The sequence below is a fragment of the Rutidosis leptorrhynchoides genome, chromosome 10 (genome assembly GCF_046630445.1).
Source record: "Rutidosis leptorrhynchoides isolate AG116_Rl617_1_P2 chromosome 10, CSIRO_AGI_Rlap_v1, whole genome shotgun sequence".
Classification (NCBI taxonomy): domain Eukaryota; kingdom Viridiplantae; phylum Streptophyta; class Magnoliopsida; order Asterales; family Asteraceae; genus Rutidosis; species Rutidosis leptorrhynchoides.
The window spans coordinates 46,859,735-46,884,886 of NC_092342.1; the positions used below are offsets into that span (position 1 = coordinate 46,859,735).

At 36.1% G+C, this 25,152-nt stretch overlaps 1 protein-coding gene across 1 annotated transcript; it reads left to right on the forward strand.

Moving 5' to 3' along the window:
- The first annotated feature begins 16,066 nt into the window (after positions 1 to 16,066).
- Positions 16,067 to 16,738, forward strand: LOC139870246 (secreted RxLR effector protein 161-like). Its single transcript, XM_071858078.1, has 2 exons — positions 16,067 to 16,412; positions 16,626 to 16,738. Exons 1-2 carry the CDS (start codon positions 16,067 to 16,069, stop codon positions 16,736 to 16,738), a joined length of 459 nt encoding a protein of 152 aa, XP_071714179.1.
- Positions 16,739 to 25,152: the final 8,414 nt, after the last annotated feature.

The window sequence follows — 25,152 nt, forward strand, 5'->3', positions numbered from 1 at the left end:
AGAAGGGCAAAGTGTTTTTAAAGCATATTGGTACTAAAGATCAATTGGCAGATATTTTCACTAAAGCACTTCCTGAAGAAAGGCATTTTTATCTTCTTGGACAACTTGGAATGTTAAATCCATCAACTGAAATGTTGTCCAGTGATGATATTTCTTGAGTCTGAATTATTTTCTTAGAGTCTGGGTGACGTAATATTGTTCAGAGTCTGGGAAAGTTTACTCAAGTGTATTTTTGTGTATAAATTTGTTTCCTTCTTTCGTCAAATAAAGTTTTTTTTAAATTTCGTTTTTAGGTTAAATTTTTTTTTCTTTATTCTATTTCCTAAAATAAAAGGGTCAAATTTGGTATTAATGAAGGGAGTTAATGGTAACTTTTTGAAAATTTTTGTCAGAAGTATTAATTTGATAATGATTGTGTCAATCTTTTTGATAACTTTTTGCTATAATGCATTGGATCAATCTTGGCCGTGCAGATCAACCTGCAGATTCTGAGCAATCGAAGTCTGAGTTGTTACCCAGAATTGAATTGAATTGATTGTACAAATTGCCATTCTCGAGTTTCTTTTCCGCCCTACACCGACACCGGGTTTAGTTGGCTCGGTAATTTTACTCGACGTGTGGTTGTTTTGAAACATGGAACAACTTTGAATACACAAGCTTGTAACCCACGGATGAACCGCACACTAGAGCCTTATTGGGGCTAAAACCAATAACGAGAGCCTTTTTGGTATCATTGGAATTAACGGTATACTCCACCCCATGATGTTACACATACAGAGCAGGCTGAGGACATGAATGAGGAAATCCCACCTCATTCTAACCCATCTTCTCCCGCTGCTACTGAACAAAATCTCCATTTAACCAACCTTATGAACTCACCAGTTCATATTGAGAATACCACCATACTTAAAACCCTAGATGTTACAGCACTTGTGAATTCACCTCAAAAATTAACTAGGCAAGGTGCTTCTAGTACTACTTCATCACCTCTGCTAGAGGTTAGTGAAGGCAGTGCTTTGACCCAACCTAAACCTGATAGGATAGTAAACTTGGATACCCTCATTACAGTCACTGAAGAAACCCACTCAGTTGACTTATTTGAAGAAGTCCCAATCCTGAACTCAAATAACCAAATCCAAAAACCAGCTGCAATGACCAAGCCAACTGTTACCCCAGTTTTAAGTCTGTCACTACCCATCCAGAATGTTCAATCCTTACACATTCTTGCACAGGCTGCCAATGTTACACTCATGTCACAGGGTGTGATACAGGCCTCAAATCCTTCTATGTCCAGGGATCGCCCTACTTATCACCAGGAAGGTTGTGAGGGCATGCAAACTTTACCCCTAAACATTGGTTTCACTTCACAGGATGAGGCACCAGTCAATGTGGTTGACCTGAATCAGGCTTTGACTACTTTGACTAAGAAGTTTGATGACAAACTTTTGGGTGTGCAGTCTCAATTTGATAAAATTAATCTCCACTTGAATAATAATTTTGTTTCTAAACATGAGTTGATGGAGGTCAGGAGGATGGTAGGGGATATGTAGGGTTTGGGTGGTTCTAGTGATGCAGTGGGTGCAACAGATATTAGTGATTGATTGAATGCTTTAGAAAAGAAGTTAGAAGGTGTTGATGAAATCAGGCAATGTTTTACAGGTTTTGCTTCTGATGTTAAGTCACTCCAAGAACAACAGGTTGAGATTTGGAAGTTTTTGTCTACTCTTCCTTTGGATGATGTCAAAAAGGGGGAGAAAAGGAAACGATTAGATTGTGAAGGCATTGAGGCGGAGTCATCAAAAAGAGCTCAGGTTGAGGGGGAGCAACAGATTCAGGGGGAGGATGCTGATAGAGTTGAAACTCAAGTGATTGTTGGTGATGATACTCAAATGGTTGATACTCAGGTGGTTGCTAGTCATACTCAAACAGGTGGTGTTCAAACAGGTGGTGTTGGTAATGATCAGGAGAATGCTATTGTTGTTGCTGCTATGCAAGATAAATTAAGGGCCTAGATGAACAAAAGATTTAAATTCAGAAGGGTTTATAAGTTTCAAGGATTATGAGATATTTTGTGGGATGTTTGATCAAGAGATGAAGGAGAGGAGAGTTAAGGGTCATGTAGAAAGGTATGCTGTTCCAGAGCATTTAGAATTTGTTGATGAAAAGTATATTGAGTATTTAGATGCCTTAATGTTCAAAACAAATGGAAATCAAAGGATGATGATGAGAGTTGAACAGTTTGAAGGAGCTAGTATTGAGTTGTTGATTGGTTTGTTGACTAGATGTGTGACAGAGCAGACTTATCCTTTCAGAGTTAAATTGGTGAATCACTTGTATAGTAAACTTCCCAGGTTGAAGAAAATTAAGTATATGAAGAGCAAGTGCAGGTTGATTGAAAGAGAGTTTGCAGAGTTGAACAAGTAGATGAACAGGTGGTTTTGACATCATCAGATATGGGGAGATTGTTGGAAAAATAATCTGATGAGTCAAAAACATTTTGCAGGTTTTTAGAGTCTGAAGTTGTAGAGTCTGAAGTTGCAGACTCTGATGTTTGGTGTAGTCAACGTTTTGGTTTTCTTGGTGGCTAAGATAAGGAGGATTTTGGAGATATGTTTAAATATTTAGAAGATACGTTTTGATTCTGTCTTATCTCCAGAACATAAACTTTTGAAGAGATTTGAATATTTGTTAAGTTTAGAGTTTATCTTTTCCTTATTATTAGTGGAGTTGTTTAGGAAACCAAATCTTCAGATTTGGTGTTAAAACTGTATAAATAGAGGCTACGTTTAGCCCTGTGATGTATCTTTTACACGATTAATATTATCTTTCATATATCTTCATATCGTGTTCTCTCAATTATTGTTCTTATAATTCATATTTATTATTCAATTGAGAGTCTGGTGTTCATAGATCAAATACTGTGAACTAATACTAATTCATACGTCCCTCCAAAGGATTCTTTTTGAAACAACACTACAATTTTGTTGGACTTATAATTGTTGTTGTTTCAAAGAAGAATAATTACAACACTAGAGCCAATGGGGCTTTGCCTCATTGGTCACCATGTTAACATGATGTTCGAGGAGACCAGGGTTCGAGTCTCGGGGGGGGGGGGGGATTTTCGTGAATTAACTTCGTGTGCTAACCACTAACATTGCCTTTCAAAAAAAAAAAAAAAAAAAATAATTACAACACTAGAATTTTCGTTGGGATAAACTTTTGATGCAGTCAACGCACTAAAAGAATTATGGGATTTGTATGGAATTTTCAAGTTGATGGATCGTAGATTCAAGTGATGGATCAACCCATTGGTTCAATCATCATACAAGTACACAATTTCCTTTCCTTTACTATTTTATCATGATGCACATAAGGATAAAAATTAATAACATATATAAATTAATATGATTTGTCTATGTCCAACATGGTTAACGTATTTATTTATGTGAGATCTTCTTGATTAATCAAAATTGTGATATGGTGGATTAGAATTGCATACGGCAAAAATTCATGTTTATTTGGAAATGAATATAGAATTGCATAGAATTGCCGCCATATTGATTGCCGCTAAATTGATTTGTGTGGTGATATTTGTTACATCTTCTTGGTATTAAATAAATAAATAAATAAAAGGAGAAAGAAAGGAATGGACGGTTAATTAACAATAACAGTATATGACTGAGTTTATGAATGGGTGTGAATTAACAATCCATGAGGCATGAAATATTGAAACTGTTGGTTGCAACAACCGTCCATTACATAGTTATTTTATGAATACGAGATATTTGTTTTGATATTAGTATTATAGTAAAGTAATCGCCAAGTAGTGAGAAATTTATGTATTTTAGATTACATGGGATTCAATTCTTCATTATAGACAAATTACTTGTGATCATTATGGTTGGCTTTCTGAACCATTCTGTAAACCCGTTCTTGAAATCATGATCATGAGCAAGTAATTGTGGTGCACATGATGATTTAGTATTAATAATCAGAAGGGATGAGTTTGCGAATAGTTTAAACCTTTTTGATAAATGAAGATCTAAATGATGAATATTCTGTTCGAAATCTTCATGTATGTTTTAATTGGATTTTAATATATATGATATCAAATATGAATTGTGGGCTTTGTGGTCTAAATACCGGAGTGGTATTGAACTAAAATTATGCTTTAGAAATTGGGAGTATGATTTATGTTATGATATTACATCACCAATATAGCATATGTGAAGCATGTCTCGTATAATCTTGAAAGTACACATTGTGATGGAATATAAGTACTCTTGTACTTGTAGAAGCATTGAATTATGGTATAATTCACAATGAGAATTCTTGAAGCATATTAAGATGGTATTGAGTTTACTATTGATCAAGATTGTGAATCATCTACAAGTGGTTAGAATATTAAACTTGGTATGGATGAAAGGTGTTGCATCTACAAGTTCTTGAGATATTTAACTTGGTATAGATGATGTATCTTGGATCAAGAATTCATTGTTGAATTATTGGCACTATGCCTTGATGTCTTTAATTCTTGTTTAGAAGTGGATTGATTAAGGTATGTTAATAATTATAATCTCACCATCCAATGTAATGGTGGTAATTTTGTGCATAAGAATAATGGGGACTCATTATCAAGGGTGTACAAATTATAGGTTTACATTGGTGAGACCGTGAAAAGTGGACATACACAATGACTGATCAATCAATTAATTTTAAGTACGTACGAGTTTCTTATGGTCATATAAGAATTTAGTAAGTCCTTGGATATAAGGATTACAAAGGAAAAATTGATTGAAGTCGAAAGAGATAGTAATGTCCATTTAGATCTCTAATTATGGGCTATCTGTTAGCTAAGGCATATAGTTAAATGTACAAGGAAAAGTCTAGACACTATTGCCTTAGACAAACTTTGTTTCGTGAAGTGATCACGAATGGAGTGATATATGTGGATTTTGTTGGGTTACAACAAAATTTGACAAATCACTTGACAAAAGCATTAGCTGGATGCGCACACAAGTTGGCTAATGATGTGGGATTGAAGTCCATTCTTTCAAAGTGAGATGCCCAATTCCCTTCTAGTACAATGCTAGGAGCTGAATTCAATGAGGTAAGTTTACTTTCTGAAGATTGAAACACATAAATATACTGATTCCAAATTATGTGTTTAGACCGTAAGTTGAGTAGGTTGAAGCTAAACTTTTTAATAGCTCTTTTGAAAAATTGCATATGCGGGTGCAAGACTAAAAGAGTTACCTATATGAGTATGAAGTTTTACCGCTTCAATGAAGCTTGGACTTGGCTTCCTATATACTCATGAATGGATATGGACGCATGGCTTATAAAAGCTTCAAGATGAACATTAGAGAAATGTAAGAAACTGATGTGTATATTATTTTATAGTTTTCAAATGAATTGAAGGGTTCAATTCTTCAAGAACACCCTGATTTTCGAATTCTCGTAAATAATATACTAAGTGGAAATTCAATTCTTCACGAACATTTCCATTTACGCATTAGTTTATGTGTTTGTTCAAGTTATTAAGTAAATCTAAGGATTACACTAAAATGGGGGGGATTGTTGGTGATTTTAGTGTCATCGGTCATTTTGTGTGATAAGGTGATTTACTTGAGACAAATGAATTTCTAGTTAAGCTTTATAACAAGTTTGGATAGTGTGGAGTACACGCTTGTTTAAGCTAACTAGAGTCATTTAGTTGAAAGGTTATGTTTATTAGTTGGTGTCTTTTTGGTCAAAAGACACAACTATACATGGAATGGTGACTATCATTAATGAAATGGTGTAACTTGTAATGAAATGGTGTCTTACCTTTTAATCAAAAGGTATGACTTTTCATGGAATGTTTTATACCAAGAGATGTGTCTTTTCATAGTAACCATTCATACTCTATAAATAGAGAAGATTTGTCTCATTTTCAAGATGATGAAAACATGAACATTCACAACATACATAAAACTCTTTGTTCTTGACTTCCAATTTTAATTGCCTATATTGGAGTTGTGCCTTTGTCTTATCCCGAATAGAGATTTCGTGTAACCCTAAGGCAATCTATGTATAGGGTCGAAATACTTTATCGCGAAAGTGATTACACGATTCAAAGGTTTATCTGGCATTCAAACCCTATGATCCAATAAAAGTTGGCTTAAAAGTTTGCCATTTACTTTACTAGACTGTTGGGTCACAAAGTTACCCAATTTGAGATGTGCATATGTGACGGGTTTAGCATGTAAGTGAGCATAACTATGGAGTATAAATACTTATGCATCACATCTTAGTCACTTAGGTCTTTCATTGTCATATACACACATAGGTGTTTTATCCCTAAACTCTCTCAACACATTGTTGAGAGACTTGAGCCAAACCGTGATCATTAATACAATTATGAATGAGTCCAAGAGAGCCGTAGATTCAATCTTGACTACGATTGAATTCACGTGCTAATCCTTGTACCGATTCACATGCATATCACATATTCTGTATACATCATTGTTATACACATTCAGATTTTGTTTTCATTCATATTCAACTTCATAAGTTCATCATCATATTATAAACTCACTGATAATTGTGCTAATTGATCAACCTAGATCTAAACATGAATTGAAGCTGTAACATTAGACATTTCAATTGGTATCAGAGCGTAAAGATCAAATTTATCGATCCGGTGCTTCAATTATGTTTTTAGATCAATCTTCATCTTCAACAGAACGATCACTTATAGGTCTTCATGAACAAAGATCGGAATTTCTTCCTTAATGTTCCTAATCATAATTTGAGCTGAGAAATGTGATCTAGAATAGAAACATAAGGTTCGTTCATCATCAGACTTGAGTAACATCAACAGATTTAAAGTGATTCGTTTCGTGTTAATCTTATGCAAAAAGTTAAAGTGTTTTGGCCTATGGATCGATGTGGATTGACATAAAGAAAACTAACAATTCAGAAGTGTTAGTATTCATCTTTTGAATCTATCTGAAAAGTTTCAGATCCTAATTCGAAAGAATCGAGTTAGAATTTCGAGGTCAAAGCTTCGGAGTAAAAAGTCAACCGTATGTACATGAATCGAATTCAAGTTTTATGTGTTGTTTCGGTTGTATATGATGAATGTCGAGCATTAGGTGATGGATTTGCAGAATGTTTCATTAATTAATCATCGTCTGAAAGTATCCGAAAACCAAAATTCATTATTCATGTTCTTCATCTTCTACGTTATCAGTTCATAGATCAATTCTAGTATTTGATGAAGTTTTGGCCAATTTTTGTTCACAAAACTTGTTAATCGCAGCCTCTAGAACATATTGACATCGATTTGTAGCATTAGTTCAATCAAACTGAGATTTGAGTAAAATCTGGTGATGATGAATATGAAGAACACGATGCTACTACTGCTCGATGATGTTTATCACTGTTAAAGCCGTTTTGATTCATATTCATTCATAAACTATGTTAATCGAAGCTCCAGCATTCAACATGAATTGATTTCGTTTTTCAGATTACATAAATTGTAATTACGATTTTGTGTTCTTCACAGTTTCAGTGCGTATCTGCATATTTTGATGAAGAAAGAGATCATGTGATTTTGGTTAAAGAATGCTAAAAAGCTAAATGTTTCAGATATGATGATTTGGTTCGGTGGTTAGTTTGTGATGCTGTTAACTGTGAGGTCACTTGTTCAATTCGCGTCTCCAGCAAAAATATTTTTTTGGGAGGATTTAACAGAGTTAACTGACTTTGTTAAGTTTCCGACAAGAATGGACCAATTTTACAACAAAATAGATTCAGTGATGACAGCACAAGACGCGTTAGCTTTGGGCTCGAACACTCGTCCACCATTACTGTACCGAGGAAATTTCTTTCAATGGAGAGATCGATTTTTGGACTTCATCGACTGTCATGATTTGTGTGACGAGATCAAGGATTCTCTTGAAGAAGGGCCGGTTACCTACACTCAACCAAATAGTACAATTTCTTTGTCCCGAAGTCAAATGGATGCTCAACAAAAGGATCGAACGAAAGGTGACAAGTTATCAAGGTCATATTTACTCATGGCACTTCCGGATGACATTTACGAAGATGTCGACAGTTACAAATCCGGAAAAGAAATATGAGATGAGATCAATCGTCAACTGAAGGTTTTAGAAACTGCTCAACACACTCGAATGGCAAATGCATTGAGCAAGTATGAAGCATTTAAACAGCTTGAAGGAGAATTGCTCGAAGGAGAATTGCTTGAAGATATGTACAAAAGATTTTGCAGTCTTATGAATGAGCTTCGCAAGAACAAAGTTGAGAAAATGATGTGATAAATCCGACCTTTATATTTTTACAACAAAACTAGCTAATAAGTATTATCACACTACGGGCAACTGGTCCCGATCGTGTAGTAATAGATACCGGAAAGTCAAGTTCGCTCCACGGGGAGGAGTGTATTTATGAATTTAACTACTATTAAATCAACTAGAAAAGGGGTTTTTTTTTACCTTTTAACGATCAATTTGTCAATTTAAGTTCTAATTATAAATTAACAATTAAGGCAAGATATACACTAAATAAGCGACGGTAAAAACAACACAATGGTAAATAAAAATTACGGTGTTAAAAAGTAATTAAATTAAACGAGAGTAACAATATAATAAAGATATTATGTTTATTTAGACTTTCGTAATCATGATGTTTGACATTTTTACTTTCACTTTTTACCCTGACTTAATTTTATTTGTACCTGGAATATTTAATAAGTCTACCCGAAGTTGTCCAGCGCAGGCCTATAATCACAATTACAAGACGCGAGTATCCTCATCGCCTTAGACGTCGTGACTATAGTCAAATATTCCAACTAAATAAAGACTTAAACTGTAACGGGGTTTTGACTTCTGTCAACAATTACACCAGTTATCACTGCGTATAATCCACCACTGTTTCAACTAGTTCATTAAAAATTAATTCACTCCCGTATCCGGATAAATGCACAATTATTAATATATAAAAATAATCCGTTCCCGTATCCGGTTAAACGTATTGATTATTTATACATATAACAAATTATAAATATGTGTATTAAATTAATGAGTTATCACTCTATTAAACAAATACCATATCCATTAACAGTCAATATTCCAATATTCACAAGTGTCGTTCTTTTGCTTAAACATTAATTATAGTACAAATTTAATTAACCCTTTTCATTATTTTTAGTCAAACATCATGATTATTTGGTTTAAATAAATATAATATAAACTTAGCTACGGGACATGGAACAAATATAAAAGATAAACTTACAATAAAACTTCACTTCCATTAACTTCACACGGTAGAATCTTGACATACAACACCCGTACATTAATACTTTACAGTACAAAACTACACTACTAATTTATTACGGAGTAATTATTATTGCATACGGACGGAGTATCAGAGACTGAAAAACTCCTCCCCCTTTGAACTTTACGGATGTAAATATATATAGCATACAAATTTGAGTGTGTTTTGCGTATGTAGTGTGTGTAGTGTGTGCTGATGTGTGTGGTGTGTGTTTTTCCCTCTGTCTCGTGAGTAATATATTTTTTTTTTTTTGGCAAAAAACAATGAAACTGAATTGATAATAAAGCAAGCCATCAAAGAGATAACTTCGCTTGTTACATTACATGTCCACTTTCTATCCCTTATACAAATGGAATAGGGACTTGATAAAAACAAACTTGTACAATTAAAATACGAAAAAGAAACCAAGCTTAATAGTGGCCTTGTAGAAACAGAGCCGAACACCATCGTGAGTAATATACTCCGTATATTTGTATCCACTTGATCATCATCACCCCACATTCCTTATATTGAGCATTGCATTTTTTTTTTTCATTTTCTTAAATGCACAGAAGTAGCAGAGCTTTTGACCAAATTTATTTATTTGTTTATTTTCTTGTGCATAACATGTCAGTCTCCATTTCATGATTCAGCTGTTTATACCTTGTGTTTCTAATCTTGTACATCTTCAATTATTGCATTAAGAACTTGTACCTTTGGAGTATAATTTGTACATTGAGCGTTTTGACTGTTTTCTTCTTTAATTCTTCATTTTCGCCCTCCGTCTTCACTTTTATTTGTTTATACAATTATAAGTAGAAATTACAACAAACACATTTAAAAACTTATTATTTCGGATAAATATTGTTTCTAAATATGTGTTCATTTTTAGCAATACCAGAAAACAAAGATGGAGCTTAACATCAATTTTTTAGATAACATGGAACATGTTTGTTCAAAACATGCAATTAAATATCAAGCAAAACAGGAACATGACAAAAGTGGATATTCATGACATTGTTGAAACATTTGCTCTTAATCAACCTGAGGTGACAACAAAGTTGAATAAGAAATCAAAACAAACTCCACCTTCCATGGATACTTTGGCTCTAGTTGCTTCTCGTTCTCATCAACATCAATCTCATTATTCTCAAGCTGGCTATTCTCAACCTCACATCATGCACTCTCAACCTCAATACTCATATCATTATCAAAATCAACAACAATCATCACAACTTACTTACACCAAAATTCCAACCTCATATCCAAATCCAATCATCGAAGAACCGGAAGATTTTGATGGACTCAGTGATTCCGTGATGGATCAATCCGATAAGAATATGCTGAAAATGATGGCTTTGTTCTCCCAGTCAATTCAACGGAAATATACCAAGGGCACACCAACCAATAACAACCTTCGAACAACAATTGCTTCATCTTACTCCCAGAAGAAACATGATTTCAAAGCAAAACCAGAAAGTACTAAGTTTGTGGTCACTCTAACTGATGGACCCCAACCAGAGATTAAAACATGTTTCAATTGCGGGAAACCAGAACATTTTGCAAGGGAATGTCATCTGCCGGTTAAGAAAGATTCCAACTACTACAAACAGAAACTGTTGCTTACTAAGCAATAAGAGGCAGTAAAGGTGTTGATGGCTGAACAACAAACTTGGTTGGATTATTCTGATGATGATGATACCGAATAGGTGGTTGCAAGTGCTTGTTTCATGGCTACGTTGAACAAAACAACCGAGCTGGATCAGGAATTTGCCATGATGCTGGAAAGACTGCTAATGAGGTAAAACTTCCTGACGATGTTATTAAGTTTAATATGATGGAGACACACATTCTCAACTTAACTAAAGAAAAGAAGACTTCTAGGAGAGAAATCAAATCTTTAACAAAAGTCATTAACGAAAAAGATCAAGAGATTTTAGTATTGGAAAAAGATAATGACACACTTTCAAAAGAAAAAGCTGATTTCTTAAATGAATTAGAGTCTTTAAAATCAACACTTAATAAATTAGAAGTTGAGAATGTTTCTCTTAAAGAATTAGTGTCTTCTTCTGAATATGATTTGAATGTGAATGCTACAACTGTTGTGTTGGAACACGAAATTGCCCAATTGCACGATAGTATTAAGATGCTCAAGATAGAACGGACCGGAGAGACTTTGAGAGCAAAAGCTTTACATGAAGAGGTTCAAATGCATAAAACAACAATTAAAGATTTTCAACCTAACTTAAAGCTTTTAATGATCAAATTACTGATTTAAACCATGCGGTTTTTATGAAAGACTGAAGCAACAAGTTTACTATGGAGATTTATGAGTTGAAAAACAAATTAACCTTCTATGAAAACAAGTTGTATAAGATAGATCAATCTCAACAAACAATCAATTTAAACAAACCAAAGTGGTAACCTAAAGGCTTTGGTTTAGTTTTTGAGAATCCAAAGACTTTGCTCTCATTTCAATCTGAAGTCCCACCTTTATATGATGCTTCTTATCTTAGACTTAGGTTGCTTCAAAATTATGTGAGAGGTTCAAGTGAGGAAGATTTTGATTTCTAACGTGATAATCGAATAAACAAAATTCAATATAATTATGAGGAGTTAAACGAAAGTTATTCAAAAGAGTCAAAATATGATCATAAAGATGAGGTTACTTTGCAACTTCAATATGGAATTTTGGAAAAACAAGTTGATGCTCTTAAGAGTCAACTTCAAAATCTTAAAACGATTCATTTTAGTAGAGAAAAACGGTTTTCAAAGATTATTCATGGATTTCAATATGTTTCTTCCTCACTAGAACATGAGTGTCAACGGTTAAAACTTCAACTCATAGAGCCGTCCTCTAAGACAGCTGCTTTAGATGCACTTGCCGAGAATACGAAAATCATGAAATCATTGACAATAGGAGATCAGGATGTTGAAAACAATCTAGAGTTCATTTGGTTAATAAACTTGAAAGAGACAACTTAAACTTGCAAGTAAGATGTCAATCATACAAGCAATTGTTATCCACACATAAGAAAACATCTGATTTACGTAAACCTACACCCGCATATGATTTTGGTGAATTTGTATTAGTGTCTATAGATGATCTCATCATAGAAATTGAGGATTTGAAACGTACCGTGACTTTTCTTGAAAAGGAAAAGGTGAAATCGTATGATCAATGTGTTTTCTTTAAGAGTATGGACTTAGGTAACAATATAATCTATGCTACAACAGATAAGTCTATTCTTGATGTTAAATGCAAAGTCCCTGAGAATGACTCAATGTTTGGTTCTTATAGATTGTATGACTCAATGTTTGGTTCTTATAGATTGTATTCAGGATATGTACCGATAGTTTTACCAAAGATTGAGACACCTTTAAAGATTTCAACACCCAAAACCAAGGGTGTTGAACATATTTCAATTTTGAAAAATCCAAATAGGTTGCAGAACTTACGTGTTAAATCTAAATTTGCACTTAGGAAATCACCTCAACATGTTTAGATTAATTTGAATTCACAAAAGACTATTTGTGCATCAATGTCCTCAAACACGCAACCGAAAACAAATTCGCAACATAAGTTTACAAGAGGAAATGTTTCACTTTCTCGACCTAACTCAAACATTTTTCATTTTTCAGGTCTAAATAGGAGAAAGGTTTGCAAACAAGTTTGGGAGCCAAAGAAAGACATCTTTGTTAAAGACGATTTAAAATTTATTTTTCTACCTAAAACTTTGATTAAATGTAATAAAGTAAATGCTGGCTCATTACCAAGATGTAAAAATGTTGTGAATTTATTTTTTTTATTCTCGTTATAATATGCATGTGAATGATGATTGTAAGGTTGTACATGTTTGCAAAGGACCCATACAAAAATGGGTTCCTAAATGTCTATACTAATCTTTTCATGCAGGGTATCTCCGTTTGTGTATGGTATTAGATTATGGCTTTTCATGACACATGACGGGAGATAAATCTTTGTTAGTTAATTTTGTTGAACGATTTCTCGGAACAGTCCGATTTGGAAACTATCAATTTGCGTGTATTATAGGATATGGAGATCTTATTAAGATTGTAATTACTATTCGCAAAGTGTCTTATGTCGAAGGTTTTGGACATTATCTTATTAGTGTCAGACAATTTTGTGATAGTGATCTTCAAGTTCTTTTCCGTCATTATTCATGTAGTATTCAAACTGAAGAAGGAGCTGATTTAATCACCAAAGATCGAAGTAGTAATCTCTATTCTATCAATCTTTTTGATCAAAAATTTCAAAGAATGTGTGTTTAGTGTCAAAAGCCTCATCTCAAAATTCATGAATTTGGCATTGTCGTTTTTCACATCTCAATTTTAAAACCTTAAACAAGCTTGCATCAAAACAACTTGTTGAAGGTCTTCCTGATTCCAAACATGATCATGATCATTTTTGTCAAGCTTGCGCTTTGGGTAAGATGAAAAGGTATCCCACAAATTAAAGTTGATTCCAAGCACTACAGATTTCTTACATCTACTACACATGGACATATGTGGTCCAATGCGCAAACAAAGTTTGAATCATAAGTACATTCTCATAATCGTTGATGATTACTCGCGATATACATGGGTATTTTTATTAAGAAACAAATATGAATCACCTCAAGTGATTATTGATTTTCTGAAATTGACACAAGTAAACCTTCAAAAGCCCGTACGGATCTTTCGAACTGACATTGGTACATAATTCAAAAATTCTGTATTAGATTCTTATCTGAGATCCATTGGAATTACTCATCAATTTTTGGCAACTCGTACTCCTCAACAAAATGGTCTCGTGGAACGCCGTAATCGTACTCTAGTTGAAGCGGCTCGAACAATGCTTTCATATTCTAAGTTTCCAGAAAACCTTTGGGCTGAAGTTGTTTCTTCCGCCTGCTTTACTCAGAATCGCATGATTATCAATTAGAGATTCGACAAGACTCCATATGAAATAATCAACCATCGAAAACCGAATGTTGCCTATTTTCATATCTTTGGATGCAAATGTTTTGTTCTCAACGAACGAGAGAGTCTAGAAAATTTGATGAGAAAAGTGACGAAGGGATCTTCATTGGCTATGCACGTAATTCTATTGCTTATAGGGTTTATCTTCAATGAACTAGACAAGTGATTGAGAGTGTTAATGTTAAGTCCGATGAGTTATCTGAGATGGTAATTGAATAAAATCATTCAAAATTTATTTCACAAGATTCAACTGTTTCCACACAAATCACTCTAGTTAATCCGGTAACATTATCTACTCTTGAGGCAACTTTAAATGAACACGACTTTTTGTTTGAACATCTTTTTTCTGAGACAACAACTTCTCATGCATCTAGTGAAGAAAGTGTTCAATCGACCCCTATTGGGACCTCTGAAAATATGATTGACGACATAACCACAACTGACTCCGAAGAACCATCTTCTTCTTCACCTCCTCATAATCATTTTTCAAAAATGAGTGACACTTCTTCATCTCATTTGTCCTCCCCACACAATAATTCTTCTGAAATCTGAGAGGCTACCACTTCACAAGTTGTCACAACTAATCCCATTTTAGAGAATCAAGATCCCCCAATTCCAATGTTAAATCCATATTTTTACATTGAACTTCCAAATGCTACATATAATCCAAATTTACAACCATTGTCTCTCGAACACTATGAGAATGTTCAACCATCTTCGTATGTTGACACTTCATTAGACAATGTCTAAATTCCTCTCTTCCTCATGATAACAAATTGACAAGAATTCATCATCCATCACAAATTATTGGTGATCTTGATGGTCCGATGCAAACACGACGCACCACGGTGAATGAATGTTTGTATGTCAACTTCTTAAGTAGCATTGAACCTTCCAAAGTGCGAGATGCACTTCAAGATCCAAACTGGGTTCTTGCTATGCAAGAAGAAATGAATCAATTTGATCGGCTTGAAGTGTGGGAATTAATTCCTCCACCTCCAAATATTTTAGTTGTTGGCACCAAATGCATTTTCAAAAACAGACGTGATGAGGATGGTGTTGTTATATGGAACAAAGAAAGAATGGTTTCGAAGGGATACAATCAACAAGAAGGTATTGATTATGATGAAACTTATGCTCCAATTGCCGTATTGAAGTAATTCAGATGTTTCTTGCGTATGCCGCCCACAAGAATTTTGAAGTACGAAAAATGAATGTATAACCTGCATTCTTAAATGGTCTTCTTTACGAAGAGGTTTATGTTGAACAACCTGAAGGGTTCGTAGATCCAACAAGACCTAAACATGTCTATGTACTTAAAAAGGCCTTATACGGACTCAAGCAAGCACTGTGCGCATGGTATGATGTTCTATTTGGCTTCCAACTAAAATCTGGTTGTTCTAAATGTACAATTGATACGACTCTCTTTATCAAAAAGAAGGGTCATCATATTCTGTTGGTTCAGATTTATGTGGATGATATTATATTCGGCTCAACCGATCCGAAATTCTGCGATACTTTTGAACAATTAATGGTCAGTGCTTTCAAAATGAGTATGATGTGGAAACTTCAATTTTTCCTTGGTTTACAAGTACGACAACTTCCAACGGGTATTTTCATTAATCAATCAAAATATATTTTGGAAATATTAAAGAAATTTGAACTTGAAAATTTTCAATCAATTGGAACACCCATGGAAAGTTGTACGAAAATAAATTAAGATGCAAATGGAAAACATTACAATCAAACAAAGTATCGTAGTATGATTGGTTCTTTAATGTACTTGACTGTGAGCCAACCCGGTATCATGTTTACTACGTGTTTATGTCCAAGATATCAGGCAAATCCTAAGGAGTCACATTTCTTGGATGTTAAGTGTATCGTTAGGTATCTTAAAGGCACTATGAATTTAGGTTTATGGTATCCTAAAGAAACCTGCTTTGACTTAGTTGCTTATTCAAATTCTGACTATGGGGGTTGTAAAATAGATCGAAAAAGCACATCAGGTAGTGTTCAGTTTTTAGAAGATAAATTAGTCAGTTTGTCTTCTAATAAACAACATTGGGTTGCAACTTCAACAGCTGAAGCAGAATACGTTGCAGCTGCAAGTTGTTGCTCTCAAGTGTTGTGGGTGCGAACATAACTTTATGACTATGGCTTTAAGTTCAATAAGATTCCTATCTACTGTGACTCGAAAAGTGCTATTTCCATAACTTGTAATCTAGTTCAACATATGAAAACGAAACACATAGACATTAGGTATCACTTCATTAAGGATAACATTGAAAAAGGTCATATTGAATTGTACTTCGTTCCTACAGAACATCAGTTAGCCGATTTATTCACTAAACCGTTAGATGAACAACGGTTTAACTTTTTGAAACTGAAACTAGGGATGTTGACCTTACTACCTGATACTGATTCTGATGTCTAGATTGTGTTTACCCACGGATTTTCTTGTACATATTTAGCATAAAATCCAAAAATATTTTGTTTATTCTTCTCGCATACTGGCTTTTGTACACATAATAGTACAAAACCCGTGCTTTAGTATTTTTTCACAGGAATAATAGATCTTAATGGAATGGCTGACTTTGAATGTTTCACTGCCAGAATAGCCATTGTCTTTCGATTTGCATCTAGGTTTGCATGACATCTAGGGATTAACTGTTGCATTCATGTTTATGTTTTATAGTTTTTCTTTTTGCATCTTAGTTTTTACATGGTTATCATTTCATGCATGCTACTTTTCGTTATTTTTCAAAAAATCGAAAACAATTGAAATTTAAGAGATTGCGCTTAACGCATATTGGTGATGACAAGAACTTTACTGAACTGAGAATTAATAATCGATTAGTCAAGACTGAACTGAATGTTTACGTATATCTGTTATGTGATGTACTGGTAGATGTGACAGACGATTTCTTGGCATTAAACAATCATACTAAGAATAACGAACTATCTAAGATTCAGAAGTCATGGACGGTCTATAGCGTTTGAAGGTAGTCACCTAATTATCTATGAAACTGTATCCAGTGATAATTGTTGAGGAACTCGACAGTCGGTTGAGCGTATCTGTAACATCCCGCCTTTTTCCGTTTACTTTTCTGTTTAACCATTTAAATCCCGTTATATGTTTATAACATCTCCGATTAATACGTGTTTTAAAAATATCTCGTCTAGGTATTTCACGCACCCGCAAACGAACTTAAGGGACTAGTTTCGCCAAAATGCCAAAGAGGTGACTAGCCTTTGACTAGTCAACCCCCACCCCCATCTTTTCTTTTTTCATTTCCCTTTTCTTCTTCTACTTCCATATTTTCTCTCAATTCTCCAATTTCAAGAATCATCATCTAAATCAAATCGAGCAAGCATCCATCTAAACAAATTGCATATTCGGAATCCTCTCATCTTCCTCTTCTATTCCATACCGATTTCATCAAGTTTGGGTAACTTTCTAAAATCACTAGATTTTGTGTTCTTGATGTTTTTAACTTATAAAGTTGTTAATTAGTGTCTATGGCTCAAGTCTAACATGATTATATGATTTATATGCTCGATTTCGTTATTTGAAGTAACTAGCTTGAATATGAACTTTGGTGTCTTTAATTTGGTAATTTGGTTGCTTAAATGTTGTTGTTATGGTAAAGTGCAAGTATTAAATGTGTTACTAGTAGCACTAGCTTCAATTTGATGTGTAGGCTGTTTTAGAAAACTTCATAAACTTGATTATTGGTTTTGGTGGATTTGGGTTAGGGTTTGATGAACTTGAAATGAACTTTTGATGCTTTGAATGACATGAAATGTTATTTGTAAGTGTTAGGTTGTATTGTATGCTTGATCACCTTCGAAATGGCATATCATTCATGTAAATTGGTTGCCGAATCATCGAATTTCATTTATGAACTTGAGTGGATTTAATGAGGAGCTTTGAATGTGATTTTGGTTGTTGTAAAAGTAAATGTGATGGATGAAATGTGTTTAGTTGTTTTCCTTGTCAAAATACCTTTCCGATGATATAAGATACATGCTTTGGTTGTTTGCGGGTCATAAATGGTGATTGGTTGAAGTCAGGTTCGTGCATAAAACATAAAAACTGCCAGAATTCTCTGCACAAGTAATGGCGCGGCGCGCCATATACCCGCGCGGCGCGCCAAAGTGGTCTGTCCAACTTTGTCGATTTTTGAATAATGTTTGCTATGCTACGCACCTCTGATTCACATGTAACTTGTTCTAACATGCTCATATATGATTAAAAACCTCAGAAAAATAGTTCGGGACCCGACCCGAACGTGTTGACTTTTTCGTTGACTTTGACCGACCAAAGTTTGACTTTTTGTCAAACTTAACCAAATGATTATGCAACCTTCCTAACTTGTTTCTATACTTATATCTTGCATGAAACTTGACAATTTGATTTCACATGCTACATAATCGAGTCGTAACGAGCCATAGGACTAATTGAACATCTTTGACCTATCGTGTTTACCGTTATTGATACGACCTATTTGTTTAGGTCAAGACTAGCACTATCCTTCGCACACGTTATTTTGTGAAGTACTTTTCGTACGTGCACTCAAGGTGAGATCATAGTCCCATCTTTCAAAAAACTTTTATGCATTAAACTATGGGATGAGAAACATATACGTATCATACTTTTATACATTGAACACAAGTACGAAAACGAACATTCCACGTACGGGTTTGAACGAAAATCCTCAATTCAATTATCATTAGTTACACTTGTAGGGTGTAAACATGAACTTATATTATGTGATCACATGGGCTTGACGAGCCTCATTCGGACGGTTCGCTACCGTTAGCGGATGAAATATATTTTCGGGTCTAGTGTATGTTCTAACACTACGCAAAGGGTGCAAAACAGTTAAGTTTGATAATTGGGTGCCCGCGAAACAAATAACTTTGGAATGCAAATGATTTTGATAATCATATTATATTAAATCTTGTGGTTCAAATGCAATGTTTACTAAAACACCTATGATTTCACCAACGTTTTCTTTGACAGTTTTCTATATGTTTTCTCAGGTCCTTGAAAGCTACTTGATACATGCTTCTGCACTCTTTTTGATACTTGCTTGGATGTCGAGTATGCATGCATAGTTGGAGCGTCTTTTGACTACTTTAAATTGTGTCGCATAGGTTTCATTCGTACGTTAAACTTTGTATTGTAACTAATCTTTTGAACGACATTTGTAAACTTGAAACATCCCTTTACTTACGAAATGAATGCAACATATTTTGGTCAAACTTCATAATAAAGACTTATGACCACGCAACGGGACCGAAGTAGTCGGCGCCGTCAAACATGATTTGGTCGGGTCGCTACAGATGGTATCAGAGTGTTGGTTGTAGGGATTTAGAGTTCATTGGTGTCAACCCCGAGTCATAGGGTACATTGGTGAGTCTAGACTACAACCGGCATATAGACTTGAAGTAGGAATTACTTGACTACTTGTGCATTATACTCGAACTCGTCTATCACATCAAATTCTTATTCAACCTTAATCTCACGTTACTTAATTTAATTGACGCGCAACCTTGACTATATGAATTAGTGTCGAATGCACATATGAATTAGGGTAATATAATTTCCGGGATTATATTACGGTGACTCATATGAACATTCCGACATTATGACATAAAGAATTTAAGGCGAGTCAAGGAAAATTTTTCTCTATCCTTATTCCATATCATGGTTAGTATTATTAAGAATACTAATCAATGGTATTCTTGTGTTTTGAAGGAACAATGCCTCCTCGTCGTGTACCACGCCATGAGACTCCCGAACAAGCTCTACAATGAATGATAGCCACCGCCGTGGAAGCGGCCATGGCCGATCACTCCTCCAACAATAACAACAACCACAACAACAACAACAATGGAGCCGGTAACTCAAACGAAGGGTGCTCCTACAAATCCTTCATGGGGTGCAAACCTCACACTTTTGATGGAACCGGGGGACCGGTCGTGCTCACCCGATGGTTTGAGCAAACGGAAGCCGTCTTTAGCATAAGCGGTTGTCGGGACCAAGACAAGGTCAAATACTCCACTCACACCTTTGCCGGTGTCGCTCTTACATGGTGGAATACTTATGTACAATCGGTGGGTACCGATGAAGCTCACGCCCTCTCTTGGGCCGATTTAAGGGAAAAGATGGTCATCGAATATTTCCCTCGCGAAGAAACCCGAAAGCTCGAACAAGAGCTAAGAACCTTAGAGGTGGTCGGAAACGATCTCAAGGCCTATAATCAACGATTCGCCGAACTATCCTTGATGTGTCCAAACCTCGTGAACCCCGAATCTCAAAGGGTCGAACTTTATATGTATGGTCTTCCAAAGAGCATCAAACAAGGGGTGATGTCATCCAAACCCGCTAACCTACAACAAGCATTGAACATGGCCCGCCAATTGATCGAAACGGTTGACGAAATCGTAGTTCCGGCCCCTAAGGCCGAGGATAAATCGGGCGGCAACAAAAGAAAGTGGGAACCCTCCCAATCAAGCAACAACAACTTTGCTAAGAAGCCTTACACCTCCGACGCCAAGAAAAGTTATGGCGGAAATAAACCCTTTTGCAACAAATGCCACAAACACCACTATGGTGAATGTAGCAATCTATTTTGCCACCGGTGCCAAAGGGGTGGTCATGTGGCCAACGATTGTAGAAGTGCCGCCCCTGTCGCTCAAAAGGTGCCCAATGCACCAAAACCGGGTACTTGTTATGAATGTGGCCAAATGGGTCATTTTCGAAATGCATGTCCGAAGAAGAAAGCCAACACCAACACACGCGGACGAGCTTTCATCATCAACACCGAGGAAGCCCGAGATGACAATGAATTAGTCACGGGTACGTTTCTCCTCAACAACACTTATGTTACTTTTTTATTCGATTCGGGTGCCGATAAGAGTTTTGTATCCAAGACTTTGACTCATTCTTTTAATACTCCACCACTCCCACTAGATACCACTTATACCATTGAAGTGGCCAACGGAAAACTATTGAGTGCCGACACATATTACCGGGGGTGTACGTTAAACATTTTGGGTAATGAGTTTGAAATTGACTTGATACCCATGGAACTAGGAAGCTTCGATGTATTAATCGGTATGAATTGGCTAGCCAAAACGAAATCTCACATCCTTTGTGATCTTAACGCAATCCGAATCCCTATCGAGAATGGTGAACCTTTGATCGTCTATGGAGATAAGAGTTGCACCGGACTCAACCTCGTTTCGTGTATTAAAGTTAGAAAACTACTCCGTAAGGGTTGTTTTGCGATCCTTGCTCATGTTAAGAAAGTCGAGTCCGATGAGAAGCACATCGATGATGTGCCAATTGTTAGTGACTATTCCGATGTATTTCCCGACGAATTGCCGGGTCTTCCACCTCATCGACCGGTTGAATTCCAAATCGATCTTATTCCGGGAGCCGCACCCGTAGCACGTACACCATATAGACTCGCTCCATCCGAAATGTAAGAATTGCAAAGTCAAATCCAAGAACTACTTGATCGTGATTTTATCCAACCTAGCCATTCACCTTGGGGCGCTCCGATTTTGTTTGTTAAAAAGAAAGACGGATCCCTACGAATGTGCATTGACTATCATGAACTAAACAAATTGACGATTAAGAACCGATATCCTCTTCCTCACATCGATGACCTCTTTGATCAATTACAAGGGTCTTGTGTATATTCAAAAATCGATCTCCGCTCGGGTTATCATCAATTGAGGGTTAAGGGGGAAGATGTCTCCAAAACCGCTTTCCGAACTCGTTATGGTAGTTATGAATTTCTTGTAATGCCATTTGGTCTCACTAACGCACCGGCGGTGTTCATGGATCTTATGAACCGCGTGTGCAAACCGTATCTTGACAAATTCGTTATCGTGTTCATCGATGATATTTTAGTCTATTCAAAAAGCGAAGAAGAACACGAGGAACACCTCCGACTTGTGCTTGAACTTTTAAGACAAGAACGACTCTATGCCAAATTCTCCAAGTGTGAATTTTGGTTGAAGGAAGTTCAATTTCTTGGTCATGTTGTAAGTGACCAAGGTATTAAAGTCGATCCAATGAAAATCGAAGCCATTAGTAAATGGAAGACTCTTACTACTCCTACTCACATCCGTCAATTTTTGGGTCTCGCCGGATACTACCGTAGATTCATCAAGGATTTTTCTTTGGTTTCTCGTCCTCTAACCGCTTTAACTCACAAGGGAAAGAAATTCAATTGGGCGACCGAACAAGAATCCGCATTTCAAATCTTGAAAAAAAGCTAACCACCGCTCCTATCTTGTCACTTCCCGAAGGCAATGATGACTTTGTTGTATATTGCGATGCCTCGAAACATGGTTTTGGGTGTGTATTGATGCAACGAACGAAAGTCATTGCTTATGCTTCTCGACAACTCAAAATTCATGAACGAAACTACACGACACATGATCTCGAACTCGGAGCTGTTGTCTTTGCACTTAAAATGTGGAGACACTATCTTTATGGAACCAAGAGTACTATCTTTACCGATCACAAAAGTCTCCAAAACATTTTCGATCAAAAGCAACTAAACATGAGACAACGAAGGTGGATTAAAACCTTAAACGATTACGATTGCGAGCTTCGTTACCATCCTGGAAAGGCAAATGTAGTAGCCGATGCCTTAAGTCGAAAAGAAAGAGCGGTGCCTCTTCGTGTCCGAGCCTTAAACATCACCATCCACACAAACCTTAATAGCCAAATTCGGGTAGCCCAAGATGAGGCTCTCAAGGATGAAAACCTTTCACACGAGCTCTTGAACATTCTCGTCTCTCGATTCGAAATTAGGGAGACCGGACTCCGATATTAAGCCGGAAGGATTTGGGTGCCTAGTTATGGGGACCTACGAAGCCTTATTTTAGATAAAGCCCATAAGTCGCGATACTCGATTCACCCCGGTGCCAATAAGATGTACCACGACCTTAAATAACTATATTGGTGGTCGAACATCAAAAGGGACGTAGCTACTTATGTTTCCAAGTGTTTGACATGTTCCAAGGTCAAAGCCGAACACCAAAGACCGTCCGAATTACTTCAACAACCCGAAATCCCGCAATGGAAGTGGGAAAGAATAACAATGGATTTTATCACCAAACTACCAAAAACGACGGGCGGTTATGATACCATTTGGGTTATTGTTGACCGTCTCACCAAATCCGCACACTTTCTCGCCATGAAGGAGACCGAAAAAATGGAGAAACTTGCACGACTTTATATCAAGGAGATCGTAGCCCAACACGGTGTACCTTTATCGATTATCTCCGACCGAGATGGCCGTTTTGTTTCTAGATTTTGGCGTACCTTGCAAGAAGCGTTGGGAACACGTTTAGACATGAGCACCGCATATCATCCTCAAACCGATGGACAAAGCGAACGTACAATTCAAACCTTAGAGGATATATTACGAGCTTGCATGGTTGATTTTGGAAAAGCTTGGGACAAGCACTTACCTCTCGCCGAGTTCTCTTACAATAATAGTTATCAGGCGAGTATAAAAGCCACCCCATTCGAAGCATTATATGGCCGAAAATGCCGTTCTCCTCTTTGTTGGGCCGAAGTAGGCGACATACAAATCACCGGACCCGAACTCATTCACGAAACCACCGAGAAGATCGTTCAAATCCGAGATAGGCTTCGGACGGCCCGGAGTCGTCAAAAGTGCTATACCGACAAAAGACGCAACGACCTTGAATTTCAAGTCGGTGACCACGTCATGTTAAAAGTCGCACCTTGGAAGGGTGTAATCCGTTTTGGGAAACGCGGGAAGCTAAATCCGCGGTATATTGGTCCTTTCGAAATCTTGGAGCGTATTGGAACCGTTGCTTATCGTTTAGATCTTCCGCCTCAATTGAACTCCGTTCATCCTACCTTCCATGTATCTAACTTGAAAAAGTGTCTTGCCGAACCCGATATCGTCATCCCTCTCGAGGAACTTACTATTGATGACAAACTTCATTTTGTGGAGGAACCGGTTGAAATTGTGGACACCTCCGTCAAGACATTGAAACAAAGCCGAATTCCGATTGTTAAAGTCCGTTGGAACGCCAAAAGGGGACCCGAGTTTACTTGGGAAAGGCAAGATCAAATGCAAAAGAAATACCCTCATTTATTCCCGTCTCCGGAAACGCAAGATCCCGAGGAAGAAACAACGACTACTACGCCTACTTAAATTTCGGGACGAAATTTCTTTTAAGGAGTAGGTAATGTAACATCCCGCCTTTTTCCGTTTACTTTTCGGTTTAACTATTTAAATCCCGTTATATGTTTATAACATCTCCGATTAATACGTGTTTTAAAAATATCTCGTCTAGGTATTTCACGCACCCGCAAACGAACTTGAGGGACTAGTTTTGCCAAAATGCCAAAGAGGTGACTAGCCTTTGACTAGTCAACCCCCACCCCCATCTTTTCTTTTTTCATTTCCCTTTTCTTCTTCTACTTCCATATTTTCTCTCAATTCTCCAATTTCAAGAATCATCATCTAAATCAAATCGAGCAAGCATCCATCTAAACAAATTGCATATTCGGAATCCTCTCATCTTCCTCTTCTATTCCATACCGATTTCATCAAGTTTGGGTAACTTTCTAAAATCACTAGATTTTGTGTTCTTGATGTTTTTAACTTTTAAAGTTGTTAATTAGTGTCTATGGCTCAAGTCTAACATGATTATATGATTTATATGCTCGATTTCGTTATTTGAAGTAACTAGCTTGAATATGAACTTTTGTGTGTTTGATTTGGTAATTTGGTTGCTTAAATGTTGTTGTTATGGTAAAGTGAAAGTATTAAATGT

Bases quoted from the DNA above. Each gene is read 5' to 3' on its own strand.
- LOC139870246 (XM_071858078.1), top strand. From the start codon at position 16,067: ATGATTGGTTCTTTAATGTACTTGACTGTGAGCCAACCCGGTATCATG. The intron at 16,413-16,625 runs GTTGTTGCTCTC...TCGTTCCTACAG, and splicing joins AGAATACGTTGCAGCTGCAA to AACATCAGTTAGCCGATTTA.